A 26,928-nucleotide genomic window follows, 5' to 3' on the forward strand; every position below is an offset into this window, starting at 1 on the left:
CGTCCCTGCGATAGAAAGCAGTTGAGGACGCCCAAAATCGGCTTTTGATTATGCCGATTTGGGCGACCCTGAGAGAAGGACGCCCATCTCCCGATTTGTGTCGAAAGATGGGCGCCCTTCTCTTTCGAAAGTAAGCCTGATGATGATCCAACATGGCTATGTTTTTGCAAATTCCTGCATCATAGGTCCTTGTTTTTCATATTTTTCCTCCTTTTCTCTTCCCACATCTGTTGTGTTCATTTATAAGCTGCTTTGATGCTTTGTGAACGGAAGAATATTAAGTTGTGTAATAAACATAAATATTAGTTGTTCTTATGTATTTCTCATGGCTACAAATATCGTAGATCTGGTTTTCAGGATAACCAAAATAGGAAAAGATAATTCTTAGCCATAATTTAAGCTAATGCATCTTGTGTCTACTTCTTGTGAAGATTCTGTAAATGAGCCCCTGATTTGAGAACCATAACAGCACCTCCTTGTGAAGAAGGATGAATCATCTTAAGGCATTTTAACCCAGAACTGACAGAAAACAGGGAACAAAGAACAGCATGAAGTGTATTGCCTTGCAAAGCAGTGTCTTGACTAATAGATCACAAATGTGTTAAACTATTCTCTCTGCTTAGATGACAGCCCCCCTCCACCTGCTCCTTTTGCCCATCGCATAGTGAGTGTCAAACCAGCACCGGTGTCCACGTGCTATGCAATATGTCAGCATGAAGTTTTAGGAGGGTAAGTATAATTGTGATGTGTTATTGTGAATGAAGTAAAAACTTGTAATAGTGTATTGTCTCCCACTAAGCCATCTCTCTCCCTTTCAATCTGTTCAAAATTCTGCTGCCGTATTCAAATCTGTGCCAAAAGCCCACCTTTTTGAGGCTACTTTTAACTCTTAACTCCTCTTCACTTGTTCAGTACCCATGTCTGTTTTATCATTCCCACCATGAGTAATTCCCGCATTTGTCCTCTTGATTAGATTGTAAGTTCTGTCGAGCAGGAACTGTCTCTTACATGTTTAGTATACAGCGCTGCATATGTTTAGTAGCGCTATAGAAATGATAAATTGTAATTGTAGTGTAGTACTCCTAGCCTGTAACTTCTTAACATCATCTTATGCCGTCTCATTCTGGAGTTTATTTATAATGATACTTCTCAGCTGGTAGCTTTTTTGATGAACAAATAGTTATTACATTTATGAATATCTTTTATAGGTGGAAATTGGATGGGGGGGGGGGGGTGGCAAGTGGAATTAATACCCTATTATTGTAATTGATCACACTCTGCTGTCTTAGGTCATCCTTTGTAATGTGGTATATAAGTACATAAGTATTGCCATACTGGGACAGACGGAAGTTCCATCAAGCCCAGCATTCTGTTTCTAACAGTGGCCAATCCAGGTCACAAATACGGTTTATCCCAGAAATAAGCAGTGGATTTCCCTTAGTCCATTTTAATAATGGTCTATGGACTTTTCCTTTAGGAAGCTGGTCAAACCTTTTTTAAACCCCGCTAAGCTAACTGCCTTTACCTCAGTCTCTGGCAACAAATTTCAGAGTTTAATTACATGTTGAGTGAAGAAAAATTTTCTCTGATTCGTTTTAAATTTACTATTTTGTAGCTTCATTGAATGCCCCCTAGTTCTAGTATTTTTGGAAAGAATAAACAGACGCTTCACGTCTACATTTTCTACTCCACTCCCCTCATTATTTTATAGACTATCATATCTTCCCTCAGCCGTCTTTTCTCCAAGCTGAAGATTCCTAGCCGCATTAGCCTTTCCTCATAGGGAAGTCATCCCATCCCCTTTATTATTTTTGTTGCCCTTCTCTGCACCTTTTCTAATTCCACTAGATCTTTTTTGATCTGCGGTGACCAGAATTGAACACAATATTCGAGGTAATTGGTAAAGTTGCTCTATTTTCTTTACATTATTTATAATGTATAAGTCATTTTTACTAAATATATATATATATTTTTTTCCCTTTGTAATATTTTAAAAACTTTAATAAAAATAAAGTTACCCCCAGATGTGTATGTTATTAAAATGGTTGACATACTTGTGTATATTCTGAAATATCAACATACATGTGTATGTGCTGGCAGGTTGAGCCTATTGATAGTTCAGAAGTTGATGCTTGTAAAATGGATGCTCCCGCCACATGTAACTGGACAGGTACGTACAACATGTCCATGCCTGCATGTGTTTTAGAACAGGCTTAATGGTGGCAGATCCTATTCTTAAACACTAGCAGAACTTGACATGCACTGAACTGGACATCTCAGTTCAGATTTGGATGTTACTACTACTACTACTACTATTTATCATTTCTATAGCGCTACAAGGCATACGCAGCGCTGTACACCATACACACAAAAAAGACAGTCCCTGCTCAAAGAGCTTACAATCTAGTTAAGACAGGTAAACCGACAGAACAATTAAGGGGAAGGGAATAAAAAGGTGAGGTTAAAGGACAGGGCAGGATGTTGTATCTGAAATATGCATTCAACTTGTTATAAATTATAAGTTTCTGTTTCCCCTCCTCCCATCCCATCCAGCTCACTCTTTACTATCCAGAGGCAGTTTCTTCAGTCCAAACTCAACGCAAGCTGGTAGTGGCAGCTGAAGTAATCTTCCATCTGGACCCAGCTGTTTACCTTTCTGGCTGCTGGTGGAACTCCTTTCTCAGGCTTTTGCACAGGTGCCAGGAGCCAAATTTATGTGCATGGGTGTTTTCCACCTTGCATAACATGTATATGTATTATATTTAAAATGATTTCTTGGTAAGGGCCTTCCTTGTGCCTCTGTTGGACTGAACTCATTTTAGACTGGCACCTGTTTCTTTCTACCCATCCCTCGCCCTTTACATTTCTTGTTTGTCAACCAGTAGAGCAAGCCTTGGAGAAAGAAATAAACACAAGTGTTGGAGAACAGGTGCAGCTTCACTGATATAACAGCAGAGCAGAGCAGGACATGGCGTGCAAGAATCCTTTCCCCATATTCTCAATCACTATTTCATAACATGCAGTGGAAAATTCAGGAGAGTCCACATGAAGTGGACATGCTCACAGAGTAATTAACTAGTATTGTGTCTCCTCCACATGTGCATATTGCATTTGGGAATAATTTGTGTGGGCCTGAAACATCTTTACTGATACTTTCCATGAACCTGCTACAAAAGGGCAATCAGAGCATACAGTTACAGCTGCTCAGCATGTCACTATGAATGCAATAATACAAATGGGGAGGAAAAACAAGATGGCGTTCTGAGGAGAACGCTGCAAGGTGGCTCGCTACCTGATTACCTTCATTGTTGAAACTCTTTTCCTGTGACTATGCCAAAAAGGAGGGGTAAACATCATGTTGTACCCGCAACACCTGTGACACCATCGGGGCCAATGGACCGCTTTGCCGTGCATGGAAGTTTTTCGGAACCAGGAGCCTCACTGCTGGAGGGAGCAGTGGGAGGTGTCCTGCTCCCCCTGCTATCGACCAAGAAGCACTCCCTCCAGCGGGGCCGGATTACAGCATGGAGCCGTTGGATGTCAGTACCGGAGGAGGAATACTGGAGAGAGCCAATGTTTTGGCAGACTCCAGAGCAGTAGAGGAGCAGCGGCCTTCGGGTGAAACTCTGGCTGAATCCACTGCACCCAGAAAGTCCTTTTTGCCTGTAAAACCAACCACTATAACTTTAGACTCAATTTGGGAAGCTCTTGTGAGCTTAGAACCTTCCTTCTCACAAAAATTGCAACTGGTGACTCAAAATACAAAATTGCCTTTGGAAAAGATTCCAGTCTTGGAAACAAGAATATTAACTATTGAGAAAATAATTGAAACGAATAATGAGAGTATAAAATCTCTTCAACAAACTCAGTCCAACTTGATCAAGGAAAATATGTTGTTACATTATAAAAATGAAAACTTAGAAAATCAACTAAGGGCTAAAACTCTAAGGTTGATTAATTTTCCTAAAGTCATATCTATTGCTCCTTTAATAACTTTTAAGAAATGTCTATCAGAGGTATTGAAGATCCCGGAGCAGGCCTATCCGCCAGTCTCTAAGATATACTATATTCCACCATATAAAAAGGATAAAAAAGAAAATATTAATCAAGCTGAACAAGGAGCAGAAGTCTCATTTGATATGTTGAATCTTACACAAATAATTCAAGATGATGACAAGGGTATTATACCAGCAACTCTAATAGTGACTTTTGTATTGGAACCAGATCGCGATTGGATTTTGAGACAATTTTTTCATCATAGGGATGAACTTTTTATGAACTATAAGATTAGAATATTTCCTGATATTGCAAGAGCAACTCAAAAGAGGCGTCAGGTGTTCCTAAAACTTTGCCCTCGGGTTATTCAGTTGGTTGGTTTATTTTGGCTTAATTTCCCCTGTAAATGTGTACTGAAAGTTAATTCAGCTAAATATATTTTCTATGATCCTACTCATTTAAGTTCTCTTATAGATTCAAGGGTTGCGTCTAACCTGTAATGTTAACATCTACTCCATAATATTTATTAGGCACTTAAGTTCTTCTTATTATTTCCTTGCTGTATTAGTGGAGAGCATATTTCTTGGATTGTACCTTGGCTTTTCTTTCTCCAATGTTGTGGACTTGAGATTAGAGGGGGCAATAACATATATCCTATAATTTGAATATTGTATAATTTGTGTGATTTGAATTTATGTTTCCTAACCCCTCTATTTTTACAAATCAAGAGTTTTTCTTGAAAAGTTGTGAATATTTACAAAAATAAAATAAAAAAGAAGTAATACAAATGGGGCTTAATATTTTAATGTAAGCACAGAACAGCTGATTGGAAATATGACATTAATCCTTCATAAGCTGAGGATAAGAAGCGATTCATGCCACTGGCCTGCTAATTCTATTCCCATTGTACCTGGCTATTTTTAATCAGCAATATGAAACAAGTATCTCATTCACTAACAAATTGTCCTGAAAGTCTCTTGCTCAGATATGTAATTTATGTCTTATGTGTACCAACAGGGGGCGTTTCGGTCAAGTTCACAAGTGTACCGAGGTATCCTCTGGCCTGAGTCTGGCAGCCAAAATAATAAAGGTGAAGGGCGCAAAGGACAGGGTAAGCATTCCATACTTGAAATCTGGTCCTTGCAGACACTCAGCCAGTGCTTAACACAATAAATATGCTTTTTACTTTTGCACCATACCCGCACATTGAAACCTACGTACAATAGGAGCAATACATATTTCTGTCAACAAGATGACTTATGTTGGCAGATTTCTTTTCTACATCAGCACTATAAATCTTAAATTCTGGCATAATCTGGGAATGCTTTAAGACTCTATCACATACAGAGGGAGATTTTATGGAAAGTTGCCTATGTGTGAAGGACAAAAAAGCACTTATCTGCAGCCTACATGCTTTCATAAAATACTATCATAAGTCTTGTTGAAATAGTGCTTAGATTGAGGTCACTGATATTTATGTCTGCTCAAGAGCAGGCCTAAATGTTAGTGTAAAATATGCATGAATGTGCATAGCTTAGAAAATATGCCTGTAAATTTCTACTGTAGCCACACTCTGTCCAAACATCTCCCTTGAACATACCTGCTCTAATGCTGCGTCCACATACATATCTAAATAAATCTACGTAAACTAAATAATAAATAATTTCACCTCATATACTTTTCTGCATGAATTCATTTTATGAGAGGCATCTTTTATATGCATAAATCCAGCATTTTACACATGAAAACATTTTATAAAATTACATCCACAGGGTCTAAGAAGTCTTCACACACTTGTACATTTTTCACAAGTTTGTTGTCTAAAAAATACAGTTCAAAAATGTTAAAGGAGGAGCTTGTTTCACTGATCTACACAGCATACTCTATACTTTCAATGTGAAATAATTAAAAGAAAAAAATATATACTGTACTTCAAATTCATCATCACTCTTTACATATTTATTATTAAATATATATTATTTTTTCAAAAACTCATATAAAGCATTTAAAAACATTATTCTCATGCTCATCACTGTGTAAACTCATCAAGGAACTACCTTAATCCTTACAATTTGTGAATAAGTTATCAATACTAATGTTAAGTTCTACTACGAATTCATCATTTGTAGCAGTGTGGAATTCATACTGTCAGAATTCAGGTAAGTATGGAAAGTCTCTATGAAGAAGTTAAAGATAGCTGATCAGTTTTATAGAAAGATTCAGTTATCTCCCCAGCTGTAAATAACTTCCTCTGAATAACTGATGTTCACTAAAGCCATGGCAAGGCTGTAGATTCAGCCTAAAATTCAGATTTGTCTGACTAATTCTTATGCCCTGTATACATTAAGTACAGATCTGAAGTATTAGAAGGCCCTTTTACTAAAGTGTGTTAAGCACTTACCCCTAAGTTCTATATATGCTGCTCCAAATTGTGCATGCAAATCAGGGCACGTGCCCAATTTGCATGCACAATTTAATTGGACAGCGAGTGAATTAGTGCCAATAATTGGACACTAACAATCAATTATTGGTGCTAACTGGCATCAATTAGAATTTATGCACACATATTTGTATTGGTATTCTATAAAGATGTATGCATAAATTTTTAAGTGTGGATCCCAAAAGTGGGCTTGACCATGAGAGAGATATGGGCAGCCTAGGGACATTCCTAGAATTTGTGTGCAATGTTACAGAATATGGACGATCCATGCCTAATTGAGGTGTGAGGATTTAAACCAGGTTTCAATTGATATAAATCCTCATGCCCAAAATTGGGTGCCGATCCTGGCTCTTTGTTCTATTCTATAAACAGCGCCCAACTCGGAGCACCGTTTATAGAATTGGGCTTGGTGCTAATTTTTTTTGGTGCCCAAATTTGGGTGCTATTTACAGAATCTAGTCCTTAAAGCTCAGTTAAATGTGCAGAAACAGGATACCATGTGGTAGTTTGCCTCTTTCTATGCATTAAACTTTTGGCATGATCCCACAGAATAGATCCAGTGGCTTTCTCGGGTCTACATGGCTAATAATGGTTTACGGACTTTTCCTCCGAGAACTGGTCTAAACCCTTTTAAAATCCAGCTATGCTACTGTAACTTCTTTCACCTTATACTCCTGCAACAAATTCCATAGTTTAACTGTATGGTGAGTGAAAAATATTTTGAAAGGGTAATTGGCCATTCACTTTTAACTCATTGTTTACATCTATTTGTACTCGATGAATTGCCTTTGTTAACAAGATAAAATATAGCTGCATACCTACCACATTCTCTTCAGGTACCACTGATCCGTTAACCCAGAAACACACTAAATAATTGAAAAAAAAAAATCTTTTAAAGTTTGTTATCAAAGGCTCAGCTCTTATATACAGAGGAAGGCTATTCCACAGGAACTGAGCCAGGAAATAAAAGTAACTTTTTCTTGTAACTTCATGATATGTTTGTCTAGGTTTAGGTAAGATAAGTCTGTGATCATTGAGTGAGCATAGACAACGTGCCAGATTGTAAGCAATAGTCAATGATGCCAAGTAATCATTTTTATAGACCTCTATCATGTCTCCCCTTAGCCTTCTCTTCCTTAAGCTGGTAAGCCCTAATCTGTTTGGGGTCCTTTTACAAAGGCACACTGAAAAGTGGCTTGCGGTAGTGTAGGCGCGGGTTTTGGGCACGTACAGAATCATTTTTCAGCGAGCCTGTAAAAGAGGCCTCTTATTTTTTTTCCCTGAAAATGAACATGCAGCAAAATCAATATTTTCATAGATCTAGCGGTAAAGAATTTGGGCGATAATGATCTACGCACTTCAGATGCCACTTGGCGCGTGCCTGCTATGCGTGTCCAAAAACAAAAAATATTTTTCGGATGCGCATATAGGATGCATGCCAAAAATGAAATTACCGCACAAGCCATGTAGTTGTCGGGCGGTAAGTCCGTTTTGGCATGCATTGGGAGCACATGGGCGTCTATGCGGCTTAGTAAAAGGAGCCCTTTATCCTTTCATCATACAGGAGCTATTTCATCCCCTTTATCATTTTGGTCCCCTTCACTGGCAGGGCTGGCGAGAGACAAAGCAATGCCCAGGTCCCACTCGTGCCTCCTCCAACTTTGGGCCACCGCCTCCACCACCTTACCTTTCTCAGTCTGTCGCAAGGAGGTTGGATGAAAACCTCCATGGTCTGTTGTCTCCTGCTCCTGTTTGCCGGTCCTGGATGACTGTATTAATATGATAACCCAGGTAATCCAGGTCCCGGCACGTAGGAGCAGCAGGAGAGAGACAGACGCTCTTGGCAGCCCTGTTTTACTGGGTCTTTTCTAGTTCTGCTATTTTTTTTTTAATTAAGTTTCAATGTATTACATTCCAAGTCAGGAAACAGGAATTGGGATAACATATTTGAAATAATTATTGAAAGTACAATGAAAGCTTCCAGAAGTCCACATCATGAGAAGAAAGTTAAATATCCACATAATCAACAAACTATAAAAGAAATACAAGGGTTTACACCTCTCAAAAATCTAATACATCCCTATACATATTAGCAGTCCCATTAACCTCTACCTCCCAAAAAGTAATGCTAAAATCACTTTTTCCTATCCATAAGAAATCTTTCCAGGTAAGCAGGGTCCAGAAACGTGTACACATTTCAGCAACCACTTACAGGGAGAACCTTCAAGAAGAAAAAAAAAAACCAAAAAAAAAGTGTCCTCTAAAATCAACATCTGTGTCTTCATTTTTAGAGAAGATTTTCTCTGCGGTTGAGCAGAACACCTGCCCCCTCTGACCACAAAATGCTGCGTCTTCTTGAAATAAGATTTCAAAACCAAGATTTTTCCTTCTGTTCTGGTCACGGCCCACCAAATATTTGCCAAGGAAATATCTTGAACCAAAACAGTATCCTGCTGCAAACCCTCAGTAGATGTTGGCATAGAAACAGGCTTAGGTAATCATGGGGAAACCAGTAAGGAGGATTTACTCACAGGTGCATCAGCTGTTGAGTCAATGACCCCAGAAAAGTAGTAATTTACAGAGCACAGTCTGAGGCCTGAAAATGGAAGTAATAGGATGAGACCTGCAGCCAGAACTGAGGGAAACCCATTCAGTAGAGAAGCAGAATGAAGGCTGCTCACATCAACATTGGTTTTAACACACTCACATATTTATCGGGTAAGCTATTCTATAAAAACATAAGGATGCATATGTTACCTTTATAAAATATCTCTCAAAAACTAACACTGAGCAAATCACTGAAACTCATTTATGTGATGCTATATATACTGAAAAAAATGTTTGGACCTTCATATACAGCGTAAAACGTAGTAAAATGAATTATACAAAATATGATTATGGTATAATGATTGGTTCAAAAATCATTATAAACGACATATTGTTTCCAGTAATTAAAATCTTCAATCTTTAATTTCAAACATACAAAACATTTGTCCATGTGTAGTACAGCAAAATATACAAAAAAATCACCACTTGTTTTTCTTCCAAAATTATTACAATTCATTCACAAAAGGTCTTCAATCTTTTCATTATTCCCATACATTTCGACTTCTAGATTTTACATATACCAACATGTTTCGAGAAGAGGCCAATCAAAATCAGGTTGTTTAGTTTCAGCCAAAACCAAACCTGGCCCTGCCCCAGCCTGGCCCCAAATGGGAACAGGTCCACTCCCTCCCCCTTGAAGAGAAGGAGCCCCTCCCCCGAATAGAAAAGTCCTCCCTCCATTTCTTCAGAAGAGAAGGAGCCTGTCCACCCCTTGAACCGCCCTCTTCCAGACCCACCCATATACCCCTCTAGGCCTACCATATCTTTGGTGGTGTAGTGGCTAGCCGGGGCAGCAGTAATCCCTAGTCACTCTTGCCCATGCTGAGTCCTTGAGTCCAATGGCAGTCTTGCAAGACTACTGCTGGCGATCACGGTAGCCATTTTCAGATTGGAGCTGGCATGGGTAGGAGTGACTGATCATTCTTAGACATGCCAGCTTCAGTCTCAAAATGGCTGCCATGACCTCCAGCAGTAGTCTCAGAAGACAGCTGCTGGGATCACTCCTGGCTTCCCTGACTAGCTACTACACCACTAACAAAACAATAGGCCTGGGGAGAGAGGAAACTCCTTCTGTTCAGGGGTGGGAGAAGGGAGGAAGGGCTGCATAGCACAGATTCGGTTTCAGATGAAAACGCACCAGCATTTTTGGCTGAAACTGAAACAAGGCCGAATACCAATTTTGGACTGGTTTCAGTGCTGAAGCCAAAACCAAAACTGAAATTTGATCAGTCTCTAGTTTTGAGTATGACAGTGCTCTGCTTCAGGACAGTTGAAGATAGTGGTTCAACCAATTTCACATTTTGTCTCATGTGATAAAGAAAGATGGCATCTCAATGTTCTTCTTATATCAACACAATGGCAAGTTTTCACCAATCATTGCAGAGTATACAAACCAAGTCCAAAATATCATCCCCCTCATTCTACAACTTGGTGCCTACTATTTGCACCTTGTGGGCAGGTAGTTTATAGAATGCTAGCACTTATGAGCTTCAGAGGTGCCAATAATTGGCATTTATGCAGTGCAATGCTATAAAGTAAACACCAAAATCATTTAGAGCATAACTGCAAGGGAGTATACACATGAGCAAAGCACGGATGTACCATGAGTGTGCTGACAAGTGACACATGCAAATTGTAGAAGACTAGCAGTTAGGCACATTGCATGGTGCATTTAGGTATGCCAACTTACACTAACCATTGACTTGGCAAAACTGGGCGTGCCTAAATTTAGGCACTCAAATGTGGCTTTGCGTTAGTATTTGATAATAGCTAAAATGCTCCTAAGTGCCATTATAGAATTGGTGTTAAGTCCCAATGTGGTGCCAAATTATAGAAGTACCCTGTCCTCCATATGTAATATCAAAGATAGCAAATTGATCTCCGAATTTTGTCAATGAGGGGTCATTTTACTAACTTGCAGTAAAAGGGAGCCTGCACTAGCATCAGCTTGTGTTTTTGAAACGTGCTGAGGCCCCCCCCCCTTTACCGTAGCGGATAAAAAGGCTGTCTTTTTTCCCCAAAAAGAAATGGCCATACAGTACGTGAACCACTTACCATATGGCCATTTCAGAGGGAGCACTTACCACCACCCATTGAGGTGGCAGTAAGGGCTCCTGTGCTAATCCGGCAGTAACCGGGCAGTGCATAGTGCTGCATGATGCCAGCGGGTAAGCACAGGTGCTATAAAAATAGAACATATTTTTGTAGCACCGGAAATGGCATGCGCTGGGTGTGGGAACTATAGTCAGGCTCCTGTGGTAGGCCTGCAGCAAGCCAGTTGCCGCACGCAAACTCTTTAGTAAAAGGGCCCTTGAGTTTGCACAGATTGTAGGGTAAATATCCAGTGTTCCCTATTTCTTCCGACTTCATCCATATCTAAATTTGACAACATGATCAATCATATTCATTGGAAATCAGTGAATTTGTGCAAACAATCCACAAAACGTTGCACTAATCTACTATGATGTTCCACAGGGACAAATAATGATATAAATTACAAAGGAGGAATCACACGTGGAGGGGCATAAACGAACGGGGCGCCCAAGTTTTCCTGAGGGCGTCCTCGGGAAGGGGGTGGGGAAACCCGTATTATCGAAACAAGATGGGCGTCCATCTTTTGTTTTGATAATACGGTCGGGGATGCCCAAATCTTAACATTTAGGTCGACCTTAGAGATGGTCGTCCTCGGTTTTCAACGTTAATGGAAACCGAGAACGCCCATCTCAGAAACGACCAAATCCAAGCCATTTGGTCGTGGGAGGAGCCAGCATTCGTAGTACACTGGTCCCCCTGACATGCCAAGACACCAGCCGGGCACCCTAGGGGGCACTGCAGTGGACTTCAGAAATTGCACCCTTACCTTGTGCGCTGAGCCCCCCAAACCCCTCCCAAAACCCATTACCCACAACTGTACAACAACTACCATAGCCCTAAGGGGTGAAGGGGGACACCTAGATGTGGATACAGTGGATTTGTGGTGGGTTTTGAAGGGCTCACATTTACCACCACAAGTGTAACAGGTAGGGGGGATGGGCCTGGGTCCGCCTGCCTGAAGTGCACTGCAGTACCCACTAAAACTGCTCCAGGGACCTGCATACTGCTGTGATGGAGCTGGGTATGACATTTGAGGCTGGCATAGAGGCTGGCAAAAAATATTTTTAAAGTTTTTTTTTTTTTAGGGTGGGAGGTGGTTAGTGACCACTGGAGGAGTAAGGGGAGGTCATCCCCGATTCCCTCCAGTGGTCATCTGGTCAGTTTGGGCACCTTTTTGAGGCTTGGTCACAAGAAAAAATGGACCAAGTAAAGTCGGCCAAGTGTTTGTCAGGGACGCCCTTCTTTTTTCCATTATTGGCCGAGGACGCCCATGTGTTAAACACACCCCAGTCCCGCCTTCGCTACGCTTCTGACACGCCCCCGGGAACTTTGGTTGTCCCTGCGATGGAAAGCAGTTGGGGACGCCCAAAATTGGCTTTCGATTATGCCGATTTGGGCGACCCTGGGAGAAGGACGCCCATCTTCCAATTTGTGTCGAAAGATGGGCTTCCTTCTCTTTCGAAAATAAGCCTGATAGTGTTATGATAAGCTGATAATCTTCTACTATCCTTAGGATAAATCCAGCTAAAACCAAAAATAGTTTGAGATTATTAAGAGCATTGGGAGCAAGAGAAAGACCTATGGGGGCAATTTCATAAGTGGATAGCTCGTTTTAGGCATCTTGTTGTTGCGTGGTGAGAGCCTATTCTATAATGGCATCTGGGCACCCAGATTCCATTATAGAATACTAGCATAACCCAGCATCAGTGTTCCATATATTTTTCCTCCCACAGTTACATCAGTCATAGGCCTGGCGTAACTGCAGGAACCTAAATGTGGGAAGGACAAGGGTAATTTACAGTATTCTATAAGCTGCATGCATAAATGGCAACACCACTCATGTCCCTCCCATGCTCCATCAGTGTAAACACCCACCTTGTATTTACACAGTATGCCACTTACATGCACCCTTTCAGAATAGCGCTCAGTTGCTTTGTTGCCACTTATATGTGTATGTGTACACTTATCCCCAAAACTGCTGGCATTCTGTGCAAGTGGCATGTAAATGCGGGTGCCCTGTTATATAATTGCCCTTATAATTTAGAGTTATTAAGATGTCATAAAAGGTGGGCTTTTACCACACCTTGATGTACCGTGGAAGTCACCAACCTGCAGTATCTCAGTACCACAGGTTGTTGACTGTCATGGCAAGGGAACAGCACTACTTGTGATCCATCTTGTAAGCAGCATTATTGTGCCACCTGTGAGCATTGGGCAACTAAGCTGCAGCCTGATGTCTTGGGCTGTTTCTTGAAGGGGCTGGTACCCATCCCCAATAGTGGTGGCCAGAGAGCCCCCCCCAGGCTGAAAACTCTTCTTGGGCTCCAACCCAAACAAGGACCCACCTTTGTGCTGCTCAACCAGAACTCCAAAGAGTCCCCACCACCCACAAGTAGCACCACCCAAGCAAAGTCCCCCACTCCAGGCAGTAAGCCTTCCCCAAGGCCTCCCACCCTCCTGAAGGCCTTCCTAGGAATACCTTATGCAGAATCCCTTATGTCTAGTGGTGCAGGAAGGAGCAAGTCCCAGTTACTTCTGCTCTTGTCATCACCTTCTTCCAAAATGGCACCAGCAACCCCTAGCAGTAGTGATTTTATATGGAAACATGATTCCTAGCAGTAGTTCTACAAGACCATTACTAGGGTTCTCTGGCATCATTTTGGGAAAAAAAAAGCATTGGTGAGAGCAGGAATGTCTGGGGATTGTTACTGTCTGCACCACTAGACATCAGGGATTTAAATTAAGGTAGGCTCAAAGGGGCCTTCAGGAGGGTGGGGGGGGGGTGTCCTCGGGGAGGGGTAAATGCCTGAGGTGGGAGATTTGGTTAGGGGAGGTAAAACTTGTAGGTGATGGGGGTCAGCCACTAGGGGAGCCCTTTGGATTGGGAGGGTCTGGTTGAGGTAGCACTGTATAGTAATTACACAGTAATGAGTGGCATTGCATGCATTTACATGTTTTGCATCTCATTAAGTAATGTAGGGTGATCTGATTATCGCTGCATTAGGGCATTGCAACCTGCATTAGTGCCTTTTAACATGTGCTATAGAGGAAAATAATGCAGGTTAGTGCCCTAATGCAGCTTGATTATTATCCCTTGTCCCCCATAGTGTTTTCCTGTTACAAAATTTGGGAACTGTACCTGATTTTGCCTGCTTAGTTACTATGGATATTATTTCATTATATTCACAAATTCTACAGGATCAGGCATTGAGTCATTGCTAATTATTCAACAAAGAAACCATTGGATTTCATCTGATTTTTTATATACACGGCTAATTTTTGACTTGTAATTATTTTTGCTATGAGGATCAATTTTACCAACAAGTTGATGGGATCGGCATGGGAGCCATATTATCACCATCTATAGCTGCCCTATATGTTGCAGATTTTGAAGAAAGAGTAGTATATATGTGGGGTTCATAATGTAGAATAATAATTCATTGTAGTGCTACCTGCTTTGTCCCTACATATCCTTCCCAAGGATTTCAACAGATATACTTTTGGAAACATTTTTTATATGATTTTTTAAATGGGATAGAACTGTAGTAGTATATCTCACTAGCATTCATCAACCATTAATTATCTTTGATTTTGACAGGTGGCCACACCTACTTCTAGTCACATCAGCCAATCAGAATCGAGGTTCTGCATGTGCCATGCCCACGCTCTGCTCAAGCATGCCCCGCCCCATCCCACTGCCTTTGATGACATCCTGGATATTACATAGCCCCACCCATGTCCTTTTGCATAATCCCACCCCCAAACCCCACCCTTTTGGTGATACCACAGAAAGTGCCATCATAGCCACACCCCCTTTCCAAGATGGCAGCAACTATTGCACACATCACCTCTTTCCCTGTTTCACACTACTCACTGCCATCTAAGGTCACATGATGAGAAGTGATGCCAAAAGTACCTGACACTGCCCTCTATAGCCTAGGAGGACCATGCACAGCTTAAACTTTTTTCTCTCTCTGTCAGGAAAGAAAATAGGCATTTTTAAAGTCTTCACACTACTTTAAACTCCTGTTTTTCTGAACAGTGTAATAAAATAAAATAGGCATTTTTTTTTAGCCTTCAGACTACTTTAAATTCTTTTTTCTGAACATTACTGCAAAAAGGCTTGACACCAGACATCCCTCCTCCTCCTCCTGAGCCTTGGTGTCAGACAGATGCCTTTTCTTTCTCAGGAAAAAAATGCTGCTAACCCAGACATCCCTCCCTCCTCTCGGAACAAACACCCAGCTGACGGACTGATGGATTGTCAACTTGTGACTCCTGGCTGAGTCTTTATAAAACAGACTGCTGGTAAGGATCCTTCATCTCAATTAAGAAGTAGTTCTATGAGGGCTCTATAAGGGTAGCAGTTGTTGCTCTGACCGATGAGTCTGTCTCCGATTGTGACATCCAGCTGGCTGAAGAGGGAGGCTATTGGATAACTTACTAATGCCACTTTGGCCACCCCTGCAACGTCTGTTTCCATCTTCTTTCACGATCTTACAGGTCAGGTACAACAGCATATTGTTCAAATCCAAATAATCTTCCCCATGACTGGCTATGTAAAAGTCAAGTGGTGCAGTTTCCAATAAGGCTAATAAAGGTGGAATTTCCACATAAATGCTTTTTCGATACTGGTCTGTGTGGGTGACAATTGAAAGAAGTTCAGTTCTGATTTAATGCATTCTTCCAAGTCATCGTGCACAAAAGCCACAATTTTTTTTCTCAAAATATATCTTTCAGCACTTAGGATTCTGAGGTGCTACACAGTTGGGTTTCTTTCTTTTAAGGTGTTCACACGGTTCTTCTAAAAGCATCTGCCTGCCTCTCTTTCTTTTAAGGGCTTTTTGCATGACCACCACTGGATTTTGACAAGGCATTTGACAAGGTGTTTGACAAGGTACCTCATGAAAGGCTACAGAGAAAATTGGAGGGTCATGGGATAGGAGGAAAAGTCCTATTGTGGATTAAAAACTGGTTGAAGGATAGGAAACAGAGAGTGGGGTTAAATGGGCATTATTCACAATGGAGAAGGGTAGTTAGTGGGGTTCCTCAGGGGTCTGTGCTAGGACCGCTGCTTTTTAATATATTTATAAATGATTTAGAGATGGGAGTAACTAGCGAGGTAATTAAATTTGGTGATGACACAAAGTTATTCAAAGTCGTTAACTCACGACAGGATTGTGAAAAATTACAGAAGGACCTTACAAGATTGGGAGACTGGGAGACTGGGCGGCTAGATGGCAGATGACGTTTAATGTGAGCAAGTGCAACGTGATACATGTGAGAAAAAAAGAACCCGAATTATAACTATGTCATGCAAGGTTCCACGTTAGGAGTTATGGACCAAGAAAGGGATCTGGGTGTCGTCGTCGATAATACACTGAAACCTTCTGCTCAGTGTGCTGCTGCAGCTCGGAAAGCGAATAGAATGTTGGGTATTATTAGGAAAGGTATGGAAAACAGGTGTGAGGATGTTATAATGCTCCATGGTGCGACCGCACCTTGAGTATTGTGTTCAATTCTGGTCACCGCATCTCAAGAAAGATATAGTGGAATTGGAAAAGGTACAGCGAAGGGCGACTAAAATGATAGTGGGGATGGGACGACTTCCCTATGAAGAAAGACTAAGGAGGCTAGGGCTTTTCAGCTTGGAGAAGAGACGGCTGAGGGGAGACATGATAGAGGTATATAAAATAATGAGTGGAGTGGAACAGGTGGATGTGAAGCGTCTGTTCACACTTTCCAAAAATACTAGGACTAGGGGGCATGCGATGAAACTACAGTGTAGTAAATTTAAAACAAATCAGAGAAAAGTTTTCTTCACCCAACGCGTAATTAAACTCTGGAATTCGTTGCCGCAGAACGTGGTGAAGGCGGTTAGCTTGGCAGAGTTTAAAAAGGGATTAGACAGTTTCCTAAAGGACAAGTCCATAAACTGCTACTAAATGGACTTGGGAAAAATCCACAATTCCAGGAATAACATGTATAGAATGTATGTTTGGGAAGCTTGCCAGGTGCTCTTGGCGTGGATTGGCCGCTGTCATGGACAGGATGCTGGGCTCGATGGACCCTTGGTCTTTTCCCAGTGTGGCATTACTTATGTACTTACCGATCCAGTCTGCTCTGCATTGTTATTCATAATATTCAGAATGGCTGTGGTGATGTGACCCATCACATCTTTGGCTATGTTTTTGGCTGCATTTTTCAAGTGTGCCAATCTCAATGCCCCTTCTTAGCAATGGTAGCGCATTTCTAAAGAGGCTACAAAATACCTGCCAATCCCAGCTCCATACATAGCAGGTGATCGGTAAAAGCCCGGGAGCCCATGACCGGCCTGGGCCACATAATGTTCTATTACGTATTCAGGCTTATTTTCAAAGCACTTAGCCTCCCAAAGTTCCATAGAAACCTATGGAACTTAGCCTCCCAAAGTGCTTTGAAAATATGCAATTGTGTAGTCATTGCAAGTAGTATACCATGCCATACTTTGTATTGTATATTTTTACTGCTGTAATTGCCTATTGCTCATGTTTGATCTATTCTTACTGTACACCGCCTTGAGTGAATTCCTTCAAAAAGGCAGTAAATAAATCCTAATAAATAAATAAATAATCTCTGTACACCTCTCGGTCACTGTAAGTTTTAATCTCTACCATGTTAAAATACAATTGCTTTCCGAGGTCGCAAGTGAAGCTTAAGGATTACCTTTCCAGAGCAAAATGAGACATGTCTGTTCTGGTCTGTCTTTATTTCAAAAGAAATAGTGTCGATATAGTTCTTGTTCACAGGGACATAATAGGTTTTACTGTATGTGAAGGTGTCAAACTCATTACTTTTCCCTTCAACCGGTATGCAGTACAGCAGTGGTACAAAATGATCCATAAGAACATAGGTATAGTCATACTGGGTCAGACCAATGGTACATCTAGCCCACTATCCTGCTTCCAACAGTGCTCAATCCACAGTATATGCTGGAATGCCTTCCTCTTTGAATGTACATCCACACAGAATTTCTAAGTGTGAAAAGAATTTGAAAGTTCATTCTGAGAAGCTTAATGGTTTGGAGTTTCAAATTTCAAGTTAAGCAATCTCAGGCCATACAAGCAAACATGGCTCAGGATAAGCTGATATCTTAAATTAGAAAACATGGACAATTTTATGAGACATCTGAATCTGAGGCTTTTGAATTTTCTCAAATTATTGACCGCAATTCCACAGGATCTTTTTACGAAATTCTTGAAAGTTCAAATATTTATTTATTTATTTGTAGTATTTGTATCCCACATTTTCCCACCAATTTGCAGGCTCAATGTGGCTTACATTTGCCATAATGGCGGTTGCCATTTCCGGGTAACAGCATTACAAATGGTATTGCGTTAAGGTACATACATACATACATGGTAACAAACATGGAACATAGCATAAATGGAACAGATCATGGTGTAAAGAAGAATAAATTATGGTATTGCATGAAGGTTCCTGAGTAATAAATTGGATTGTAACATACATTAGGTCATCGACTATAGAGAGACCCTATTCAGCATAAGGTTTAAAGTGGTATTGCTTGATCATTAATTTCAAAGAGTTTAGTCAGTCATGTGATAAGAATTCGGTTTTGTATAGATCATGTATAGTGTTGTTATTTAGTATTTAAGATGGATGCTTATGGTATGCCTTCTTGAAAAGATCTGTTTTCAGTAGCCTTCGGAAGATAGTTAGGTCTATTTTTATGGCCTTCGATAGTGTGTTCCATAGCTGCGTGCAGATGTATGAGAAACTGGTCGCGTATGTGGATTTATATTTTAGCCCTTTGCAGTTAGGATAGTGGAGATTGAGGAATGTGCGTGATGATCTTTTTGCATTCCTAATAGGCAAGTCTATAAGGTCTGACATGTAGGTCGGAGCTTCTCCGTGAACGATTTTGTGGACCACTACTACTACTATTTAGCATTTCTATAGCGCTACAAGGCGTACGCAGCGCTGCACAAACATAGAAGAAAGACAGTCCCTGCTCAAAGAGCTTACAATCTAATAGACAAAAAAAATAAATAAAGTAAGCAAATCAAATCAATTAATGTGAACGGGAAGGAAGAGAGGAGGGTAGGTGGAGGCGAGTGGTTACAAGTGGTTACGAGTCAAAAGCAATGTTAAAGAGGTGGGCTTTCAGTCTAGATTTAAAGGTGGCCAAGGATGGGGCAAGACGTAGGGGCTCAGGAAGTTTATTCCAGGCGTAGGGTGCAGCGAGACAGAAGGCACGAAGTCTGGAGTTGGCAGTAGTGGAGAAGGGAACAGATAAGAAGGATTTATCCATGGAGCGGAGTGCACGGGAAGGGGTGTAGGGAAGGACGAGTGTGGAGAGATACTGGGGAGCAGCAGAGTGAGTACATTTATAGGTTAGTAGAAGAAGTTTGAACAGGATGCGAAAATGGATAGGGAGCCAGTGAAGGGTCTTGAGGAGAGGGGTAGTATGAGTAAAGCGACCCTGGCGGAAGATGAGACGGGCAGCAGAGTTTTGAACTGACTGGAGAGGGGAGAGGTGACTAAGTGGGAGGCCAACAAGAAGCAGATTGCAGTAGTCTAAACGAGAGGTGACAAGGGTGTGGATGAGGGTTTTGGTAGAGTGCTCGGAAAGAAAGGGGCGGATTTTACGGATGTTGTAAAGAAAGAAATGACAGGTCTTGGCAATCTGCTGGATATGAGCAGAGAAGGAGAGAGAAGAGTCAAAGATGACCCCAAGGTTTCGAGCTGAGGAGACAGGGAGAATGAGAGAGCCATCGACAGAAATAGAAAACGGGGGGGGCGGGGAGGTGGGTTTGGGGGGGGGAAAATGAGAAGCTCGGTTTTGGTCATATTTAATTTCAGGTGGCATGGAGACATCCAGACAGCAATGTCAGACAAGCACGCTGAAACTTTGGTTTGGATGCAAGGTGAGATATCAGGGGTAGAAAGGTAGATTTGGGAGTCATCAGCATAGAGATGGTAGGAAAAGCCATGGGATGAGATTAATGAACCAAGGGAAGAAGTGTAGATAGAAAAGAGGAGGGGACCAAGAACAGAACCCTGAGGTACGCCGACAGGCAGAGGGATAGAAGTAGAAGAGGATCCACCAGAGTGAACGCTAAAGGTGTGGAGGGAGAGGTAGGAAGAGAACCAGGAAAGGACAGAGCCCTGGAATCCAAGTGAGGACAGGGTATCGAGAAGTACGCTGTGATCGACAGTGTCAAAAGCAGCGGAAAGATCAAGAAGAATGAGGATGGAGTATTGACCTCTGGATTTAGCCAGTAATAGGTCATTAGAGACCAGGGTGCAAACTTTGAATGCAATACGTTCTTTTAGTGGGAGCCAGTGTAGTTTTTCTCTTAGGGGGTTTGGTGCTTTCGTATTTAGCTTCCCCCAAATATGAGTCTGGCTGCTGTGTTTTTAGTGGTTTGAAGCTTCTTAATGGTTTGTTCTTTGTATCCGGCATAAATGGCATTGCAGTAGTCTAGATGACTGAGCACCATTGATTGTACTAGGCTGCGGAATACTTCCCTTGGGAAGAAAAGTTTGATTCTTTTAAGTTTCCACATTGAGTAGAACATTTTCTTTGCTGTATTTTTCGCATGATCTTCGAATGTGAGATTTCGGTCAATTGTGACTCCCAGAATTTTTAGGCTGTTTGAGACCGGAAGGGTGTAGTCTGGGATGTTTATGGTATTGGGTTTGTTTGTGTTGTATTGTGAGGACAGGATGAGACATTGTGTTTTTTCTGTGTTTAGCTTTAGTTGGAATGCGTCCACCCATGAGTTCATTATTTGGAGGCTGTGTGTGATTTCATTTGTGATTTCAGCTATGTCTTGTTTGAACGGGATATATATCGTGACATCGTCTGCATAAATTTATGAGTTGAGTCCTTGGTTGGATAGCGATTTGGCTAAAGGTGTCATCATTAAGTTAAAAAGGGTTGGTGAGAGTGGTGATCCTTGTGGTACTCTGCATTCAGGTTTCCATGGTGTTGACGTTTTTGAGTTGGAAATCACTTGATAAGTTCTTGCTGTTAAGGAGCTTTTAAACCATCTTAATACATTTCCTCCGATCCAGAAGTAGTCTAGGATGTTCGATAGTATTTGGTGGCTGACCATGTCAAACGCACTGGACATATCGAATTGTAGGAGTAGCACATTGTTTCCAGTTGCGATTAGTTGTTTAAATTTGGTTATGAGAGTGGTTAGCACTGTTTCAGTGCTATGGTTGGATCGAAATCCTGACTGTGAATCATGTAGTATTGTGAATTTGTTTAGGTAATTGGTAAGTTGTTTGGTTACCATACTTTCCATTAGTTTTACTTTCAGGGGGATGGATGCTACTGGTCGATAATTGGTTGTGTCATTTAGTTTTTTCTTTAAGTCTTTGGGTATGGGTGTAAGTAATATATTTCCTTTGTCCTCGGGGAAAAGTCCATGTTGTAGCATGTAGTTCAGGTGTGACGTAAGGTCTGTTATGAAGCGTTTGGGGGTGAACCTTATTAGGCTACTGGGGCAAATATCCAGTTTGGAGTGGGTTTTGGAGAATTTGTTGAGTGCTTGAGTTATGGTTTCTTCAGTTAGCAGGTCGAAGTCATTCCAGGTTCGATCTGCTGGGTATTCACCAGGAGTAGGGTCCAGGCAATCCATAAATTTTTCGTGATCAGTGGTGTTGAGTGGTAATGTGGATTGAAGTTTTATAATTTTCTCGTTGAAGTATTTGGCAAGTTGATCTGCTGATGGGGTGTCTGTGCTGGCTGTGGTAACCGGTGTGATGTCTATTAATTTATTCACGAGTTGGTAGAGTTTATGTTCGTCTTTGTAGTGTGGTCCTATTTTGGTTTTGTAGTATGGTCTTTCCTTGTAAATGTATAGTTTATTTGGATCAACATTCATATGCATTTTATGAACCCCCACAGTTACAATTTTTCTTGGAAGGGAGAGGGATATTATTATCTGTTCTTTAATTGCTCAGGGGCCCTTTTACTAAGGCATGCTGAAAAATGGCCTGCGGTAGTGTAGATGTGTGTTTTGGGTGCGCGCAGAATCACTTTTCAGCACACCTGTAAAAAATGCCTTTTTAAAATTTTTGCTGAAAATGGACATGTGGCAAAATGAAAATTGACATGCATCCATTTTGGGTCTGAGACCTTACTGCCAGCCATCGACCTAGCCAAAAGGTGACAAGAGTAACTGGATGGTATTGGTCTATGCACGTAAAATGGCAATTACCGCCCGCGTGCCAGAAAATAAAAATATTTTCTGGCATGCATAAAAAATGAAATTACCGCACAGGCCATGTGGTAGCTCGGAATTGCCGTGTGTTGGGTGCAAGTAGGCGTTTATGCGGCTTAGTAAACAGACCCCTTAGTGTGGTCTCCTTATTTTGAATTGGCCTATTGGTTGTAGGAGGAGACTTTCTCTGCTTTTTCCTTTTTTGGATGTTCTTTTCTAGCCGTCATCTTCAGTTTTCTAAATTGATTCCCCCATATTGTGGTCTAATAAGAAGCCTAATATCTATTTTTTCCATGTATAAGATTTTTTTTCTTTCCTTGATTTAAATTGTAAATTGGGCTTTAGATGTGTTTCAAAAAGTTTTCTTTGATGTATCAGATTCAAAATTAATAATAAAAAACAATGGGGGGTTTTCAGGTGTTTCCAAGATGGTCAAATTGATATAAGTTAGTTTTACAGTTTTTTTTGCCATATTTAAAGAACCACCTATTATGACATTTTCCCATGCAAATAATATAAGTGAAGTATTATTTAAATCTTTAAAAGAAGATAGGAAGATTTATACTCATTCCCTTTGCACCCAATGGTCTTGGTGCTCCCAAACTATTGTTGGTTCTAGTTGGATTTATCTTAATGATGGTAGAAGATTTTCAGCTTATTATGACACTACATGTGATTCCTCCTTTGTAAGATACATAATTTGTTCTTGTGAATTTAAGTAGGCTGTACCATTCGCTTGATAAGATCTGTTTAAAGACCATCACAGTACAATACTTTGTGGATTGTGCTTATGAATTTGCAGATGCAAATGGAAGGTGATTGATTATGTTGCTGAATTTAAATATGGAGGAAACTGGGAGAAACATTTAAAATATGGGGAATAGTACTGGATATTTACCCTACAATCTATGTAACCTCATGGACAATTTGGAGATCGATGGGCTATCTTTGATATATATTTACATATTATATCTTGGCTTGGTGGGTTTGTATACTCTGCATTGGTTGGTGAAAACCTGCCGTTGGGTTGGTATAAGAACATTGAGACACCATCTTTCTTTTTTTAGATGAGATAAAATGTGAAGTTGGCTGAACCATTACCTTCAGCTGCCCAGAAGCAGAGCACTGTCATACTCAAAACATGATATCATTTCGGTATTTCTAAAATCTGGAGGTCCAAGTTTATGGAAATAATGAAGAAGTTGAAGACTTTTTGTGAATGAATGGCAATGATTTTGGATAAGAGATAAGTGCTGACTTTCTTGCATATTTTGCTATGGTACACATGGACAAACATTTTACACAAATTTTTCACAAATTGTTCACATTGGTTTTCTATGTTTGAAATTGAAGATTGAAAATTATAATCACTGGATATAACATGTTGTTTATTATGATTTTTGGACCAAAGATTATATCATAAGCAAATTTAGTACAGCTCATTTTACAGTGCTTTGCGTTATATATGGAGATCCCCACCCATATTTTCAGAATATACATGTCCATGTAAATGTGAGTTTGCAGTGATTGGCTCATAGCTTGTTTCTGAGAGATATTACTTTTGTGAGAAGTGCTTAAATGTGCAATATTTAAAATGTCTCTATCACTCTCAATGACAATCAAATAGATATTGCTCCACCAGTGTAGATAGTCCACAAGAAGAAAGACCCCCCCCCCCCCACACACACACACACAGAAGAATGTATTGGCAATGTGATTTAAGAACATTCAATCAATTCAGATAAGTGACACTTATCATATCCATATTTTACTATGTATGTCACCATTATTTGGGGATAAATTGGAATTTGTGGACCAAGTAATTGTGGACTATCTACACTAGTGGAGCAATATCTATTCGATTGTCATTGAGAGTGGTAGAGACATTTTAAATATTACACATTTAAGCACTTTTCACCTATACACAAATTAGGAAGTCCTATGATGGTGTATAATTACTACTACTATTTAGCATTTCTATAGCGCTACAAGGCGTACGCAGCGCTGCACAAACATAGAAGAAAGACAGTCCCTGCTCAAAGAGCTCACAATCTAATAGACAAGAAATAAAGTAAGCAAATCAAATCAATTAATGTGTACAGGAAGGAGGAGAGGAGGGTAGGTGGAGGCGAGTGGTTACAAGTATAATATAGGTATGAAAACCTTACATTTGAGGCCATGCTAATTTTAAGCCTGTGTGGGCTGTAGTAATGCCGTTATTTGGATAAACACCGCTCAACTGTTATTAGCAGAGTTTTACACATTGAGGGGCCTTTTCACTACGCTGTGTAGGTGCCTATGTGCGCCCAATGTGCGCCAATTTGGAATTACCACCCAGCTACTGTGTGACCTGGGTGGTAATTTCATTTTTTACATGTGTCCAGTATGCGTGCCGGAAAAAATATTTTATTTTTCGGTGAATGACGCTAACCGGGCAGTAATCGGCATTGTACGCACGCTGATGATTACTGCCTAGTTAACACGTGAGACCTTACTGCTAAGTCAATGGGTGGCAGTAAGGTCTCAGGCCTAAAATGGATACGCACCAATTTTGCCACATGTCCATTTTCACCCCCCCAAAAGGCCTTTTTTTTGCAGGCGCGCTGAAAAATGAACCTGCACGCATCCAATACATACGTCTACTACTACTACTACTACTACTATTTAGCATTTCAATAGCACTACAAGGCCTACGCAGCGCTGCACAAACATAGAAGAAAGACAGTCCCTGCTCAAAGAGCTTACAATCTAATAGACAAAAAATAAAGTAAGCAAATCAAATCAATTAATGTGTACAACAGTGCAGGCCATTTTTTGGCCCTTAGTAAAAGGACCCATGAGAGTTCCTGTTATAACAACACCAATAGATTGTACATATTTATTATTATTATTATGTGTCTTGGTGTACATGCTTAAGAGAGAATTACTATAAGATTTTCTCTCACTCCAACTTTTGAATAGAGGAAAAATATATGGATTTTTTTCCTATATCTGGGTTTTTCAATTAGGGGTCCTTTTACAAAGGTGCACTAGTGTTTTTAGTGCACTCTAAAAATAAGCACATGCTAAATGTTAGAGATGCCTATATATTTCTATACAGTAATATATTTTATTTATTTTTGTTACATTTGTACCCTGTGCTTTCCCACTCATGGCGGGCTCAATGCGGTAGGCAATGGAGGGTTAAGTGACTTGCCCAGAGTCACAAGGAGCTGCCTGTGCCTGAAGTGAGAATTGAACTCAGTTCCTCAGGACCAAAGTCCACCACCCTAACCACTAGGCCACCCTAACCACTAGGCCACAGCCAATTAAAGATGTGAAGGGAGTGTGTAGTTAATTACTTATAATATACTCAGCTTCAATTATATCCTCAGTATAACTAAACACTTGGAGGCATTTGCTATAGGATCATCAGATTAACGTACCAACCTCTAAAATGGCTATTGTGAGCCAAGCATTTTGAAAAGAGGCGGTATCGAAATCCTCATCAATCCCAATTTTTTGAGTTTTTTGTACTTATTTTTTCATTGTGGCATTTATTTATATCATTTATCTCAGTCTCTCCAGTTCTATCTTTATATTCAGAATTAGTACTTAGCTTTTTAGCAACAGTGGATAGTGTGCAGTGGAGACCCAATATCACCATTACCGACATAGATCCGTATTTCGCATAGTGCTGTTTCAAGTTAGTCTCCTCTGCTTTAAAAAGCGGTTTCTATATATTTCTATAGGCATCGCTAGCGTTTAGCATGCACTAAAACTGCAAGTGCGCCTTTGTAAAAGACCCCCTTAGCATTTGAACTTTATAAAATGGGCATGACATATACACCTTTTTCCTGCCTCCCTTTTCTCTTCTTTACCTTTTGTTCTCTCTTTAGTTTATTGTTATCCTTTTTTTTCCATTACTTTAATTTCATCTTACATAAGTAACTATCCTTGAGAAAGACATTTCCAAGCTAAAACTTGGTCATAATGGAGATATACTGATATATTAAGAGTAGGGGCCTGTGGTAACGTGACTTGTGGACAGACTGGGATCCTGTACAGACACAGGCAGATTGTAGTGTAAAGTCAAAGGAAAAGCTTTATTGGTGAACAAGTAATCAAAGCCACACAGTCTGTTCCCCTGTCACAGACACAGTTCAACCCTGGGCAACAATCACAACACGATTTACTTTGTTCTTTCTTTCTAGTAGTTCTGCTTTCTTCAGCACAATTCCAGTTACTCATACATAAGTCCAGGCCTGGTTCCAACTAGGAAATTTAGGACCTGGGTTTTCACAAATAAATAAAGGCACTCTTTTACCTTTGCAATCTTCTGTTCCTTCTCATGCAGTCCCTGGGCATTCAAAGGGTGCAAATCTCTGAGTTATGGGTCAGTACTTACTTCCCTGGGACTCCCCAAAAGGTAATGTAGCCCAGCCGACACTTTAGGGAGTATTCCTTCACTTGGAGCCTCCCTCCTGGAGATCTCTGCATTTGTGACCTCTGTCCTGGTGGCCTCTTGCCTCAGGCCTCTCTGCTCCACTTTGCTCCAGGGCATTTAACCACTTC

At 40.6% G+C, this 26,928-nt stretch overlaps 1 protein-coding gene across 1 annotated transcript in view; it reads left to right on the forward strand.

Moving 5' to 3' along the window:
• The window catches only part of MYLK3 (myosin light chain kinase 3), a 179,619-nt gene that overhangs the window by 106,524 nt on the left and 46,167 nt on the right, over window positions 1–26,928 (forward strand). Inside the window, 2 exon segments of the mRNA XM_030205054.1 lie at window positions 624–729; window positions 5,014–5,107. Of these exon segments, the coding sequence (XP_030060914.1) occupies window positions 624–729; window positions 5,014–5,107 (200 nt within the window).

Source organism: Microcaecilia unicolor, chromosome 5, assembly GCF_901765095.1.
Source record: "Microcaecilia unicolor chromosome 5, aMicUni1.1, whole genome shotgun sequence".
NCBI lineage: Eukaryota > Metazoa > Chordata > Amphibia > Gymnophiona > Siphonopidae > Microcaecilia > Microcaecilia unicolor.